The sequence below is a fragment of the Sceloporus occidentalis genome, unplaced genomic scaffold, assembly GCF_023333645.1.
Source record: "Sceloporus occidentalis isolate IW3139 unplaced genomic scaffold, rSceOcc1.0.p SCAF_460, whole genome shotgun sequence".
NCBI classification, from domain to species: domain Eukaryota; kingdom Metazoa; phylum Chordata; class Lepidosauria; order Squamata; family Phrynosomatidae; genus Sceloporus; species Sceloporus occidentalis.
Window position 1 is genome coordinate 182,732 of NW_028317440.1, and position 12,211 is coordinate 194,942.

Sequence of the window (12,211 nt, forward strand, 5' to 3'; positions counted from 1 at the left end):
GGCGTCATGTGATATCAAGTCCGCCGCACCGCGAGGCAGCATATGATGGTGCTATATGATTCAAAGAACAACCGTGCACATGGACAGAATTAATTAATAAGCATTATGTTTCTATATAAAAGATAATACATTAAATAAAGAGAACAAAAGCTTTATTTGACAATCTGCAATGGGTTAGCAAGCTTGCGGTTGCCATGGTTTTATAAATAAAAATAAAATTGGTTTAAATGGGGATTTTTCTTTATATCCAAAAGGAAGTCCCGGGTGACATCACGTCTGGATAATTCAAGTGACATCATATCTTTTGAAAGATATGGCTGATGATGTAAGACTAAACATATTAAACCGTTTATTTCTTTGATCAGGTTGCGTGCGCACAAATATAATCTGATGAAATTCCTGTAATATTTCACAAACAGGTGGGAGATTTTTGGTTGAACCGGGAACCCAGGCGTTGCTGCCCCGGCCAGGAATGAACACGTGCTGCGTTTTCCTTACGCAAATGGAAGCGAGCCGGGCTCTGTCTAGCGAGAAAGCGGAAACATCCTTGGAATGCACAGGAACATTTAGAACCTACAATACGAGCAATTAACAGATCAAAGTGGTAGAAGTAACCCTTTTGAACACTTCTAGGAAAGTATACTTTGTAGGCAAAAATGTTTTAATGAGTTTCTCCCTGGAATCCTTCAGACTCTAAATCTTTGAGGTTCTTTGCGTTCCAAAACGGAGGTTTTCACAGATTCGTATCAACGCGTTCATAAAGCACCGAGCGACTTAGCGGATCTGTGACACTAAAGCAGGCAGTTGGATGGTGCAGGAAGCCATGTTTAAGGAATGCTGGGGAATTAAACTCATGAAATGTTAATAGAAAAGATCATTTAAATTGTATCAAAATAGTTTTTTGTGTTTAAGGTCTTTAAACCTCCTGTTAAGGAATGAAAGGACTTGCAACGCCATCCCACCTGTATAAACTGTATAAACCTCTACATGTCTATCTTATTAAACATTTTGCTACTCGGCAGGTCGGAAAGCGCTTTCTTTCTTGATCATTGCTTCCTTAGAAGACGGACGCAGTAACACGAAGCGTAAAAGGACTTCTGCCGTGATATTCCTACGGATTCACAAATCAAGAGAGGCCACCATCACGTTGGTATTGTATGCCGAGGGAGGACATTTAAACATCTACAACATTAAAATGTAAAGAGAAGGACGTCTCTGGGGACATCAGCACCCAGCCAAGTCCCCAGCGTGGAGTCAAGTTGTCATCAACCCAAGAGCCTACCACATTTCCCCTTATTTTGTATTCTCTTTCCCAGACCAAAGCAGCCTTCCCATCATCATTGGCCAAGACGCCCATAAACACTGCTTTATGGCAGTAGCGGCTAACCTGTCGCTAGAGCTGGAATAATCAATCCTGAATTTAAGACCCAGAGAAAACATTTTTGAGCCAATTTATCTACACGGTTACGAGCTAGGAAGTGGTGGACCCGTATATATTAGCTTACAGACAGGAGAAAAATTTGCCACCTGTACATTTTTTGGAGGGCCATGTCTACTAAAATGATCAGCCGGCTGGAAAGCCAACGCTTAACCATTTCCATGGTATGGATCTTAAATAAAAATGAATTATACCGGGTCAGCTTGTAAGAACAACAACAAGCAGAGCTACTATCCGACAGCAAGCGCTTATGGCCAAATAATGAAACGTTGTATTCGCTTGAAGGAAGCAATTGCTTGCTTGGTGTTTGTAGCATTACCTGAGGAGGCCCTGCTTGCCTCCCCAACACCTCCTGTGCAGGAATGTAAGGGAACGAGTTTTAGTCCAAAAGACTAAACAATGATTCACGCCGCTCTGGAATATGTCTTGATAGGAGCCAGCTGCGGCAAGTCTGGCAGATGGCATTAATGTGAGATCTGCACAGGACGGGAGAGTGGATCTTCTCCAGAAAGGGTTAACGGGAGGGCGGCTGGGCATGGTTCGCTTTCCTCTGTGTAATTATCAAACCAAACTTGTTTGACAACGCCAAAAATAATAAGTGGAATCGCGGTGCCAAGTAACTCGTGAGCCGCTGAGCACGTTTTCAGCCATCCGTCACATCTGGTTCTCTCATTTGCTCTTTATAAAAGGAACTTGGTATAGCAAAAGTATTTATTAGCTGCGGGTCCAGATCTTGGGAGACCATAACTACTACAACATCGAGGAAGAAACTCATTGCATGCTCACCATTGACAAAAAGCTGGAACCCAAGGGTTGCCACAGCAGCGGGTTCACCAAAGCTTGAGTTGTGGCTACTTAGCCCAGCAATTCTAGATTTAAACCTAAATCATAAAGTAGCCAAACATGAGGACTGTTACTGGCAGACACCTGCTTCGGAAACACGACCACAGCCTCAATCACAGGTGGTCACTCAGGTCTCCGTGGCAGGGAATGAAACTCTGAACTCAGAAGCGAGTGTTTGGTGGACTCGTCCACCAGAGGTCCATCACCTTTGGTCCCGGTACCAAGGGACCCCCCTGCTTCTGGTGGTGAGTTTTGTGAATACTAAAGAATATCCAGTTAAACTAACCCATCACTCATGCTGGAGCACAACCTCTAATGACTATCATTTTCACTTGTCACATCTAAGACAGGAATCTATTTGGCAAGAGTTTACCATCAGAGACACAGATCAGGCATGATCAGGGCAAAAATCGGATTTATCTACGAGGCTAGAAAACCTACTGTGTAAAGCTTAGCAGCAAAGTATAGAGACCCCTGAGGACCCAAAAGCTTACATAACAAGATATCTTTTTGGACAAATACAAATGTATCAATAATAAAAATAAAATAATAATAATAATAATAATAATAATAATACATCTGAAATGACAGCTCCTATAAAGCTGGAACGACACCTCCACCCATCACACTTCTGGTAAGTGCCGTAGATACTCCGACGCTTTAACCTCTAACATCTAGCAGAAGACAGAAGACATCAGAGCTAACGTATACCAGCATAGAAAGGCGATTACACTCAACCCTCTAGCAGCAGCTGGGTTCCTTGCAAACCCGGTGAATATTGAAATAGTGAATACCGATCCCATGGGGAAAAAGGGGGTTAAGTTTCTGCGGGACCCTGCTCACCATTAAAAAATGGCTTATTTATTACACTATGATTTGTAATAAATGCATTTTATAAACTGTTTCTTTGTATTAGTATAGTACGTAAAATTTTTGGTGCACCAATACTCACACTGTCGCTACTCATTCACTCATCCACGCGCACACACACACACACACACACTTACAATCACAATGCAAAGAGGTAGAAATTGAGCATTCAGTAGGGACATTTCATTTGTTGCCATGGCAACTGCTCCACTTTCACTAGGTTGCACCGGAATTGCTCATTACACATAACCCGCTGTAGCGGTATGTTTTATCATTAGCAGACAGGAGAACATCGCACGCTTTGTCACGTAGCAGAGATCTCGGTGAACCTGGTGTGATAATTGTGGTTAATAACCATTATTTAGCAAGCTGTTAACCAGTTCAGTGCCAGAAGGGCATGTAAGCATAGAATGTGACGGCAGATAAGGGCCATTTGGACCGAGTCGTCTGCCTTGTTTTCAGGCGGTTACAACGGGTCTGTTTCCTATCCGCTGGAACCGCAACATGACATACGAGGACATCGTAGATGTAGCACTTCTCAACCACAGCTGACATTTTTAACCCTTTCAAGTTTTTTTTTTGTTTGGTTTTTTTACAGCAGAGAAAGTGCATTGCACATATGTAACGGAGGAGGAGGGAGGGATGATTAAATGCGCCTGGCGTTTTGTCCTTCTACCTTGGGGGTCACCCCTCTCGCTCTCCTCTTTCGGTGGACATCTGCCTTCCACATGTTTTATTGATCAAAGGATGGATCAATGAATACTTGCTGCAGAGGAGACTTTTCTCCACGTGCTTCCTTTGGTGTGGAGTTTAACCCGTCTCCTGTGAGTTTTTGTTTATTGGTGCTCGGCTGGGATGCTGGGGGTTGTTCCTGGTCTGGGTGCAGAGTATGGCAGCATCGCAGTTTGGATGGTGCATTTTTTCTTTACTGGGGGGACGGGGGTTATGTTTCCCCTTTTGCTATCAGAAAGCTGTGAGTTTTAAGCCTTTAGTCACAAAGCAGTTAAAGCCTGTGTTGGAAGATCTTTCAGACAAAGCTTGAATTCTATGGACGGGGGGGGGGGGGGGGGGGACGGGACAAAACATTCTTTCTGATGAAGAGGACACGGGCACCGAACAGCGGGGAAAAACCAGCCACACGGAATGCGAGTACAGCACGGAACACGAGATCCCTCCCCTTCATATAAAGACATACGACACGCAAGCGTCTTCATTAACGTAGACTGCAGGTGCCAAATTCACTTGCCGTCTTGCGTGCTTTTTGATCGGGTTATTAATCTACGGAACGGAGCTGCTTAGATGGGGCAGGAGACGCTGCTTCTATATACTAAGTCAAGCTGCTATTACGGGGCGTTTAGGGTCCTATAACCGGACCCCTGATAAATCCGCTGCACCCGCGGCAGGCCCCTTGTCGTCAGGCCCCTGGTGACAGCTGTGTCAGGATCCACAACACCGAGGCCCAACGATAGCCCCAGACAGGGACGGGAACCTAACAGAGGACTTGGTGTATTGGTTAGACGAGGCGAGTGAGTCGCAGCCTACAGTGCAGAATAGGCATTAATTACCTTTAGATTAAATACACCAGCACTCAAAAGTTTGGGGTCACTCGGCTGTTTCCATGGGAAACAAGTACATGTTATTTTAATGGACAAAATATCATTTTCTTTAATAAAAAAAAAATAGGACATTTCTAAGCAACCCTAAGCTTCTGAACGGTAAAGAGTGCAGGATACAGGTTTGAATGTTTTCACATTATTGGGGGCCACATGATGGAGGTCAGACCCCCATGAGGCAGATAGAAGGACTGCTCATAAAAACTATCGCATCTCAGTACTCATCCCCTGACCTTCCATAGATATCTAACCCAGTCTTACTTACGGCCTCCCAGTGCACACACAAGACTAGGGTCAGGCCTAGTGGCATATCAGTGACCCCTATGAGGCCAACACTAGCCTGGTCACGTGTGCCCTGCCCAAAACCGCGGCATGTTACATTCTGAGTGAATCCAATAAATATGCAGGTCCTTACAGAAAACGTATAAAATAAAAACGACCGGCGCCATACAAAGATACAAAGTAAGTAGTCGGTGACTGGTGTGGATGGGACACAAGATATAAAGTTAGTGGCCTGGGTGGCCGGGAGACGCGACATATAACGTCCGTGGCCGGGAGACGCGATATAGCGTCAGTTAGGGTAACATCAGGGATAGATGGTGAACATGTTATAAAGTTAGTGGCCGGGGTATGTGATATAAAGTTAGTGGCCAGGGTATGCGATATAAAGTAAGTGGCCAGGGTATGCGATATAAAGTTAGTGGCCGGGGCAAACAGAGCATAAGATATAAAGTTAGTGGACATGGTAGATAGGGTATATGATATAAAGTTGGTGGCTGAGGTACGTGATTTAAAGTTAGTGGTCTGGGCAAACAGGGCATAAGATATAAAGTTAGTGGCCATGGTAGACAGGGTATATGATATAAAGTTGGCGGCCTGGGTATATGATATACAGTTAGTGGCCGGGGTATGTGATATAAAGTTAGTGGCCGTGGTAGACAGGGCATATGATATAAAGTTAGTGGCCGTGGTAGACAGGGCATATGATATAAAGTTGGTGGCCGTGGTAGACAGGGTATATGATATAAAGTTGGTGGCCGGGGTATATGATATAATGTTGGTGGCCGGGGTATATGATATAAAGTTGGTGTCCGGGGTATATGATATAAAGTTAGTGGCCGGGGTATATGATATAAAGTTAGTGGCCGGGGTATATGATATAAAGTTGGTGTCCGGGGTATATGATATAAAGTTGGTGTCCGGGGTATATGATATAAAGTTAGTGGCCGGTGTGGCTGGGATACATGACACGGGCCATAGCCTGCAGAGCCACGGGAGAGCTCTCACCTTGTACACATCCCCGTAGGTTCCGCTGCCCACCCTCTGGATGAGCTCGAAGTCCTGCTGCGGGTTCTTGCGTTGGATGTCGGCGCTGGGCCGGAGCTCCATGGTGCGGGGTGGGGGTTGGCAGGATGCACACGGGCCGTGCAGCAGGGGACTCGAGTCCGCAGGATCCCGTGCGGCAGCTCACTGATCCCGGCTAGCGGAGAGGGGCTGAGCGCAGGAGAAGGCCGAGCATGGCTCCTGTCCCATTTCCTGCACACAGCACAGCAACAGTCACACGGGGCTGGTGGGGAGGGAGCTGAGCGGCTGCGGGAGCTCTCGCTGCCCGGACACTGGAGGGAGGAGGGCGGCGGTTGAGCACCGCCTCCCCCTGGCTCTTACCCGCCCCCTGCCCGTCTCCCTGTACCCACTCCTGGGACTTCTCCTCACCCAGCCAGTGACAGCATCTCACCTGAGAGCCCACTCAACTCACCCACCCAGTGACAACATCTCACCTGAGAGCACACTTAATTTACCCACCCAGTGACAGCATCTCACCTGAGAGCCCACTCAACTCACCCAATGATAGCATATCACCTGAGAGCCCACTCAACTCACACACACACAGTGACAGCATCTCAACTCACCCAGAGGCAGATGGACCTGAGACCTACAACCATCCTACCTCACCCACCCAAAGCACATGACCTCACCTGAGGCTTGGGGGTTTGCTGAACTCATCTAAACTGTAGCACCTCCCTAGACATTTTGGAGTGTTGTCGGGGGTTCCTTAAGCTTATCCACCCTGGGGAAGTGGCCTCATCTGCCACCCCAGGTTCCTCACCTAATTCTTAAAGTTCCTTGAAGCCTAAAAGACTCCAAAGGTGACTCAGATGTTCACCTTTACTCTGGTAAAGCTCAGAAGTATATTCAGAACCCATAATGATGTGACTTGTCGTGGATATGGAAGCCAGCCATTTTTAATCAAGGTGAATTATTTTATGTTAAGGGGTAAGAAAGATTTCATACACATTCCGGTTGCCCCTGAGATTTTCTCCGATTTTGGAGCCGGTCCCCTCAGCGATTGATTTATTTAGATTTTTTGTTTAGGGAAAAGGTAATCGATTCTCCTTTAACATAAATCCTCTGGATTAAATCTACACAATAAAACTGGCACACAGAACAAACTTTGAAATGTACTTATACAGCAAAGTTTGAAAAAGTCGTGTCACCATAGCAACCGAAAGAGGGTCCAATCTGCATGAATTTCCATTGGTTGCTATGGTGATAAGACCAGTTTTCAAGCTTTGAGCCAGAATAACTTTGTAAACATCACAATTGTTGTGTATTATATGGTTGTGGGGCATTGTGATAATGCCATACACAACAACAACGAAAGGATGGACCTGTTTGTCTCTCGAGGGGTGACACGTGAGATACATGTAGGTGTTACGTGACGCCTGCGTGTATGAATCAAGTGTTTAATCTTCAGCAAAATCCAATACTTGTATATTCAATGTATTCTAGAAAGATCAGCGTTGCCGAGGGCATCTAAGGTGACATCATGACTATTGTTAGCTGTTCATGACATTCGATGGGGTGGTGGTAAATGTTCCTTTTTTGCATACACACATTTATATGGAGCTTAAATTGGGGATTTCATTGCCTTGGGGGATGTTTGCCAACTTAAATTAAGTCATGGCATAAATAAAAGGGCGTTGAGTCTTCACATTCTGTTCTTGGGGTTGCTGTGATGTCACTCTCTCTCTCTCTCTCATAATGTTGCAAAGCCACACGGGAAAACTAGGAAGATTTAAAGGGATGACCTCATGATCCCTTTAGAGGGAGCTAACCAAGATGGCCGGTTGTGGCCTTGGCCCACCTGCCACACCAGGACATTTGTATTTAGGAGTATTTAGCAAGAGGAGCCAAGGTTCTGGTTGGACTCCTCTACACTGAGATGGTTGTGAAGGTTCTGCCAGATTCCTTTCACTTCGGCTGAAACATATCCATATTGGCCACTGAAAAGAAGACAGCACAGAGAGAGCTTTCTTATAGAAGAGAATAATGTAAAATAATGCAAGCGGTGGCTGGGGCTATGATGTCACAACGTAATTTCCTGTATGGCTTTATTATCCAGCTGGCACCCACATATTGTGATGTCTCTTTACGCCTGCAACATGTATACACTTCTCATAGCCCAAAAGCCAACTCTTAGTGAAGAAGACATTGTCCATGTGAGAGTTATGGAATTGATTGGGACACTGTCAGGACTGCCCAGGTGAAAACTGGGATCTATGGGGGTTACATATTGAAAGTGATTCTGGTGTAATGTTTGGAAAGCGGTCATCACCATAGTAACATGTCGTACAATCAGCTGGAATATTCTATTGTTTACTATAGTAATCGCTTCTAATACATCCAATACTTGTATATTCAGTCCTTTGAGGTGGTCAATCGGACAATCCTGCCTAATGAAAAATGCTTTATCCTGGGCACCAATGGTTTTAATACACCTCTCTATTGTACTCTACACGTTGTATTAGTGTCCCAGGTATATGTTTCATGTTAAACATATTAATTACCAAAAATAGTTGGATTTTTATTCAGTTACTCCACCTAAAATGTTTGCTGAATATGCCCAGCCCTACACTACATTCATCATGTTATATTCGCAAACCCCCACCCATCGATATAATCAAGAGGCCTTAACAATTGTCACATTACTTCAACATCTAATTGAAAAATTCAATTTTGACCATATCAAACATGGCGCCACTTGAGCCTCTGGTCACGAGACATGTGACGTAGCAACGCGCTATAGCGCCGCAAAGCAACCTGCTTACGTGATGGTACTTCCGGGCACATCCTTGCCTTTAGGCTTCACATAACAGTCACGAGAACAAATCTACTTTGTATTATCTACATAAAGTTATTCAAAGAAAAAAGGATTACTCCGCATGCTTCTACGACCGCCTATCCGATTCATATTCGGCTGATACGGCCTTTTAACTGTCTGCGTAGTTTACGTAGCGCAGTTCGTACGATGCGTTCTTAGAACGCGTATGCTAATTAAATCTTTAGTCTAAATTCCTATATTTTATCTGGGCAAAACAGAAAAATATGCAAAGTCACATAAGCTTTTGGGAACCTCAGAGGTCTCTTCTTCAGCCGAAGAAAAACCTATGCGATTTTACATATTTTTCTGCGCCGGTACAATAGAAAGTAGCAGCTCCATCTTGTCTCGGGGAGATGTTCTATCCATTTTTCTCACACTAGTGAAACATTCCCGGTTTGCTACATAACTTCCATGCCTTCTGTAATCGGGTACCGCCAGGGTCCCCATATAAGTGGATCTACCGGGTAGCAGCATGTTTTATAACCTGTTTAGCCGAATTAATTTTTTGTATGGCTCACAGCGCCACCTACTGGCTAGTACTTGTAATAAACAGTTGCCTGAGCAGCTTCCAATTTCCTTGGGTTGATTTGGTGATTGGGTTAGTAACTGAATTCTCTTGGATGCATGGAGTCCCTTCACATACCTCCCAAATGTCCCTTTTCAGGAGTGGCAGTCCCTTCTTTTGCTAGTGACCCCATGTACCTGTTGTCCAAGGACAGTCTCCTGAGCTGGACTTATTCTAGTTATTGTTTGTCCATAAAAATGCTTTAATGGTTTAAATGTCATCAATATACCCAGGAACTTCTGAGCTCCGGGTGCAGGACGCGGCCAGGACTTCCCACTGACATCAGCGCGTGGTCTTGTGATGTTGATCGGAGGTCCTGCTGCCTTCAGTGGGCGGTCCCGATGAAGTCAGGGGCATTCCTGACATCATGGGAAACACCCCCATTTAAAGGGGAAATGGGTGGGGAGCATGGCGTGTGCCGGAGGAGTCCAACAACCCAGAAGGTTCAGGTGTTGACCTGGAGAACCGGTGCTTCACCTGGAGCTCTCCGGGTCAGACCTGGAGAGTTCCCAAGCATGGTCATCAAACATATCTACGACTTTTTGTTACCGCTACCCTTCACGGCGAATTACATAATGGTACATCCCCAAATCCCAGCAGTTGCTGCCGGAGGCTATACTATTATGTCTCGCCACTTTAAGAATCAACAGGGCTTAATCCCTGCCGATGCACAGGAGATCGGATTGTTAGTCGACAGCATGGTCTAGAGTGACAACGTCACCCTAGCCTGGTCTCCCCCTTTTAGTTGGGGCCAAAAATTATGGCCCCAAGCTAAGTGATTTAATGTCAGAATACTCCAAATAAAGTCAAAATATTCCAGACGGATTCGCAGAGAAAGAGAGGCGAACAAAGGCTTCTTCTCCGCACAGTTGTCTGCAATATTTTGGCTTCTTGGCGTACATCCACAAAAGGGTGGAGCCGCGGCACTAACAAGCTGTTTGGGCACAAATCTGGAACTGATGAGCTGTATAGGGAGAAAGAATGGTACTGTCAATCCCTTTGGGGGCAATGATTGGCCATAAATGTACCACAGACAGGCTGTTTGGGGCTCAAAGATGGTACTGTGGAATGTGGGTGACATGTTATTTGGTGGTATCAAGTAGAGGACTGCATTGGGAGGCGGGTCCCGTGGGTGGTCTTGCTGGGGTTGCGGGCGGGAGCGGGCGGTCAGGCACTGTACCTGCGGGTCCCGGTAATCCCGCGCCGTCCCGCAAGGCTGCCTTCTCGCTGCTCCCTTACAGTGTCTCCTCTCTTGCTCCGCCCAGGAACAAAACGTAGTCACGTGATGTGACATCACTTCCGGTGACTCCGCCTTGTTCCTGAGCCCAAATGTGGCGGGAGCGGGTGGGATTGGGCAAGAAATCAGCGGGAGCGGAATTAAAAAAGCAGTCCCGCACAGGGCTCTAGTATCAAGTCAACGCTTTGTAACCAAACTTAGGAAAATGACTGTACTCAGACACCAGCAGGCAAGGACTGGCCATTTGACATACCGGGCAAATGCCTGGTGGGCCAGTAGCTGATAGAGCCACATACTCACCCACTTCAGCGGCATACCGGGTGCTGCAGCGTGCCGCCAGTGGCTAGATATGCCCGGCCACGTTACATGAGCATAAAAACTTAACATGTAGCCATGCATATCCAGCCATCCTGTAATGTCATCAGGCGGCCGCTGGCCATAACGTGCCAGGCCCACCCGCCCTGGACAGCAGTATTTATGACAAGGCTCGTGGAAGTCGTTGCCTCCCGTGGGGCTTTTAGTTGAATCTGTTACAAAGCCTCGAAGTGCCTAGCTGGGTCTCTTAGGCAGAGACTTCTTCACAGCCTGTCAATATAACACAAATATATGAAATAAGTGAAAGGGGCTGCCGTGGAGGTGACGCAAGTCATGACAACACATAAGAGCTACGATTTGTTTCAGAGCCATATGGCAACTTCTGCTGGGATCATTAGGGCCCAGGGGCCATTAGTTGGGCAACGATGTGTTGCAGTACATACTAGACTATACATGCGCTATACAATGTGTCTTTATGTATATACAGGGCACTTTTCCCTCTGTTCATGTCCATGTGTGTATTTGTACCCTGCATGTGTGTTATTGTGTCAGAGATACAAAACCATTGTCACTGTTTGTCTGATAACCTTGCGTTATGAATGTATTTTGCTGTGTGTGTTCTGTTTATTGTGTCACTGTGTGTGTGTGATATAAATGTGTTTTTCTCTCTTTGTGTGTTGTTAGTGTGTTTTGCCTCTGTGTGTTTTTTATTGAGCATCTGTTTGTTGTAATTAATGGGTTTTGTACCCGAGTGTTTGTCTCAGTGTTTCCCTGTGTGTGTTATGTTTTGTGTGTGTGGCATTATGAATGTTTTATGTCTGTGTTGTTATGAATGTTTTGTGTGTTGTTATTAATGTTTGTTTTGTGTGTGTTGTGAATGTTTTGTTTGTTATGCATGTTTTGCATGTGTGTTGAATGTTTGTGTGTGTTGTGTTATGAATGTTGTGTGTCTGTGTTGTTGTGAATGTTTTGTGTGTGTGTTGTGTTATGAATGTTGTGTTTGTGTGTGTTTTGTGTTGTTATGAATGTGTTTTGTGTTTCTGTCTGTCAGGGATCCCTCCTCCTCCTCCCGGCAGCCCCACCCCTTGTACTGAGTCACGTGACTCCTCCTCCTGCATCTCTCATCCTGCAGGACCAAAGGCTCCATCAGCAAAGCCTCACCCTGAGC

General features: G+C 45.6%; 1 protein-coding gene across 1 annotated transcript in view; it reads right to left on the minus strand.

Moving 5' to 3' along the window:
• LOC149271764 (mitogen-activated protein kinase kinase kinase kinase 5-like) overlaps positions 1-6,153 on the minus strand; it is a 34,259-nt gene extending 28,106 nt beyond the window's left edge. The window contains exon 1 of the mRNA XM_089507128.1: positions 6,052-6,153. Within this exon, the coding sequence (XP_089363254.1) occupies positions 6,052-6,153 (102 nt within the window). The remainder of the gene's footprint in view (positions 1-6,051) is intronic.
• Between the last annotated feature and the right edge of the window lie 6,058 nt (positions 6,154-12,211).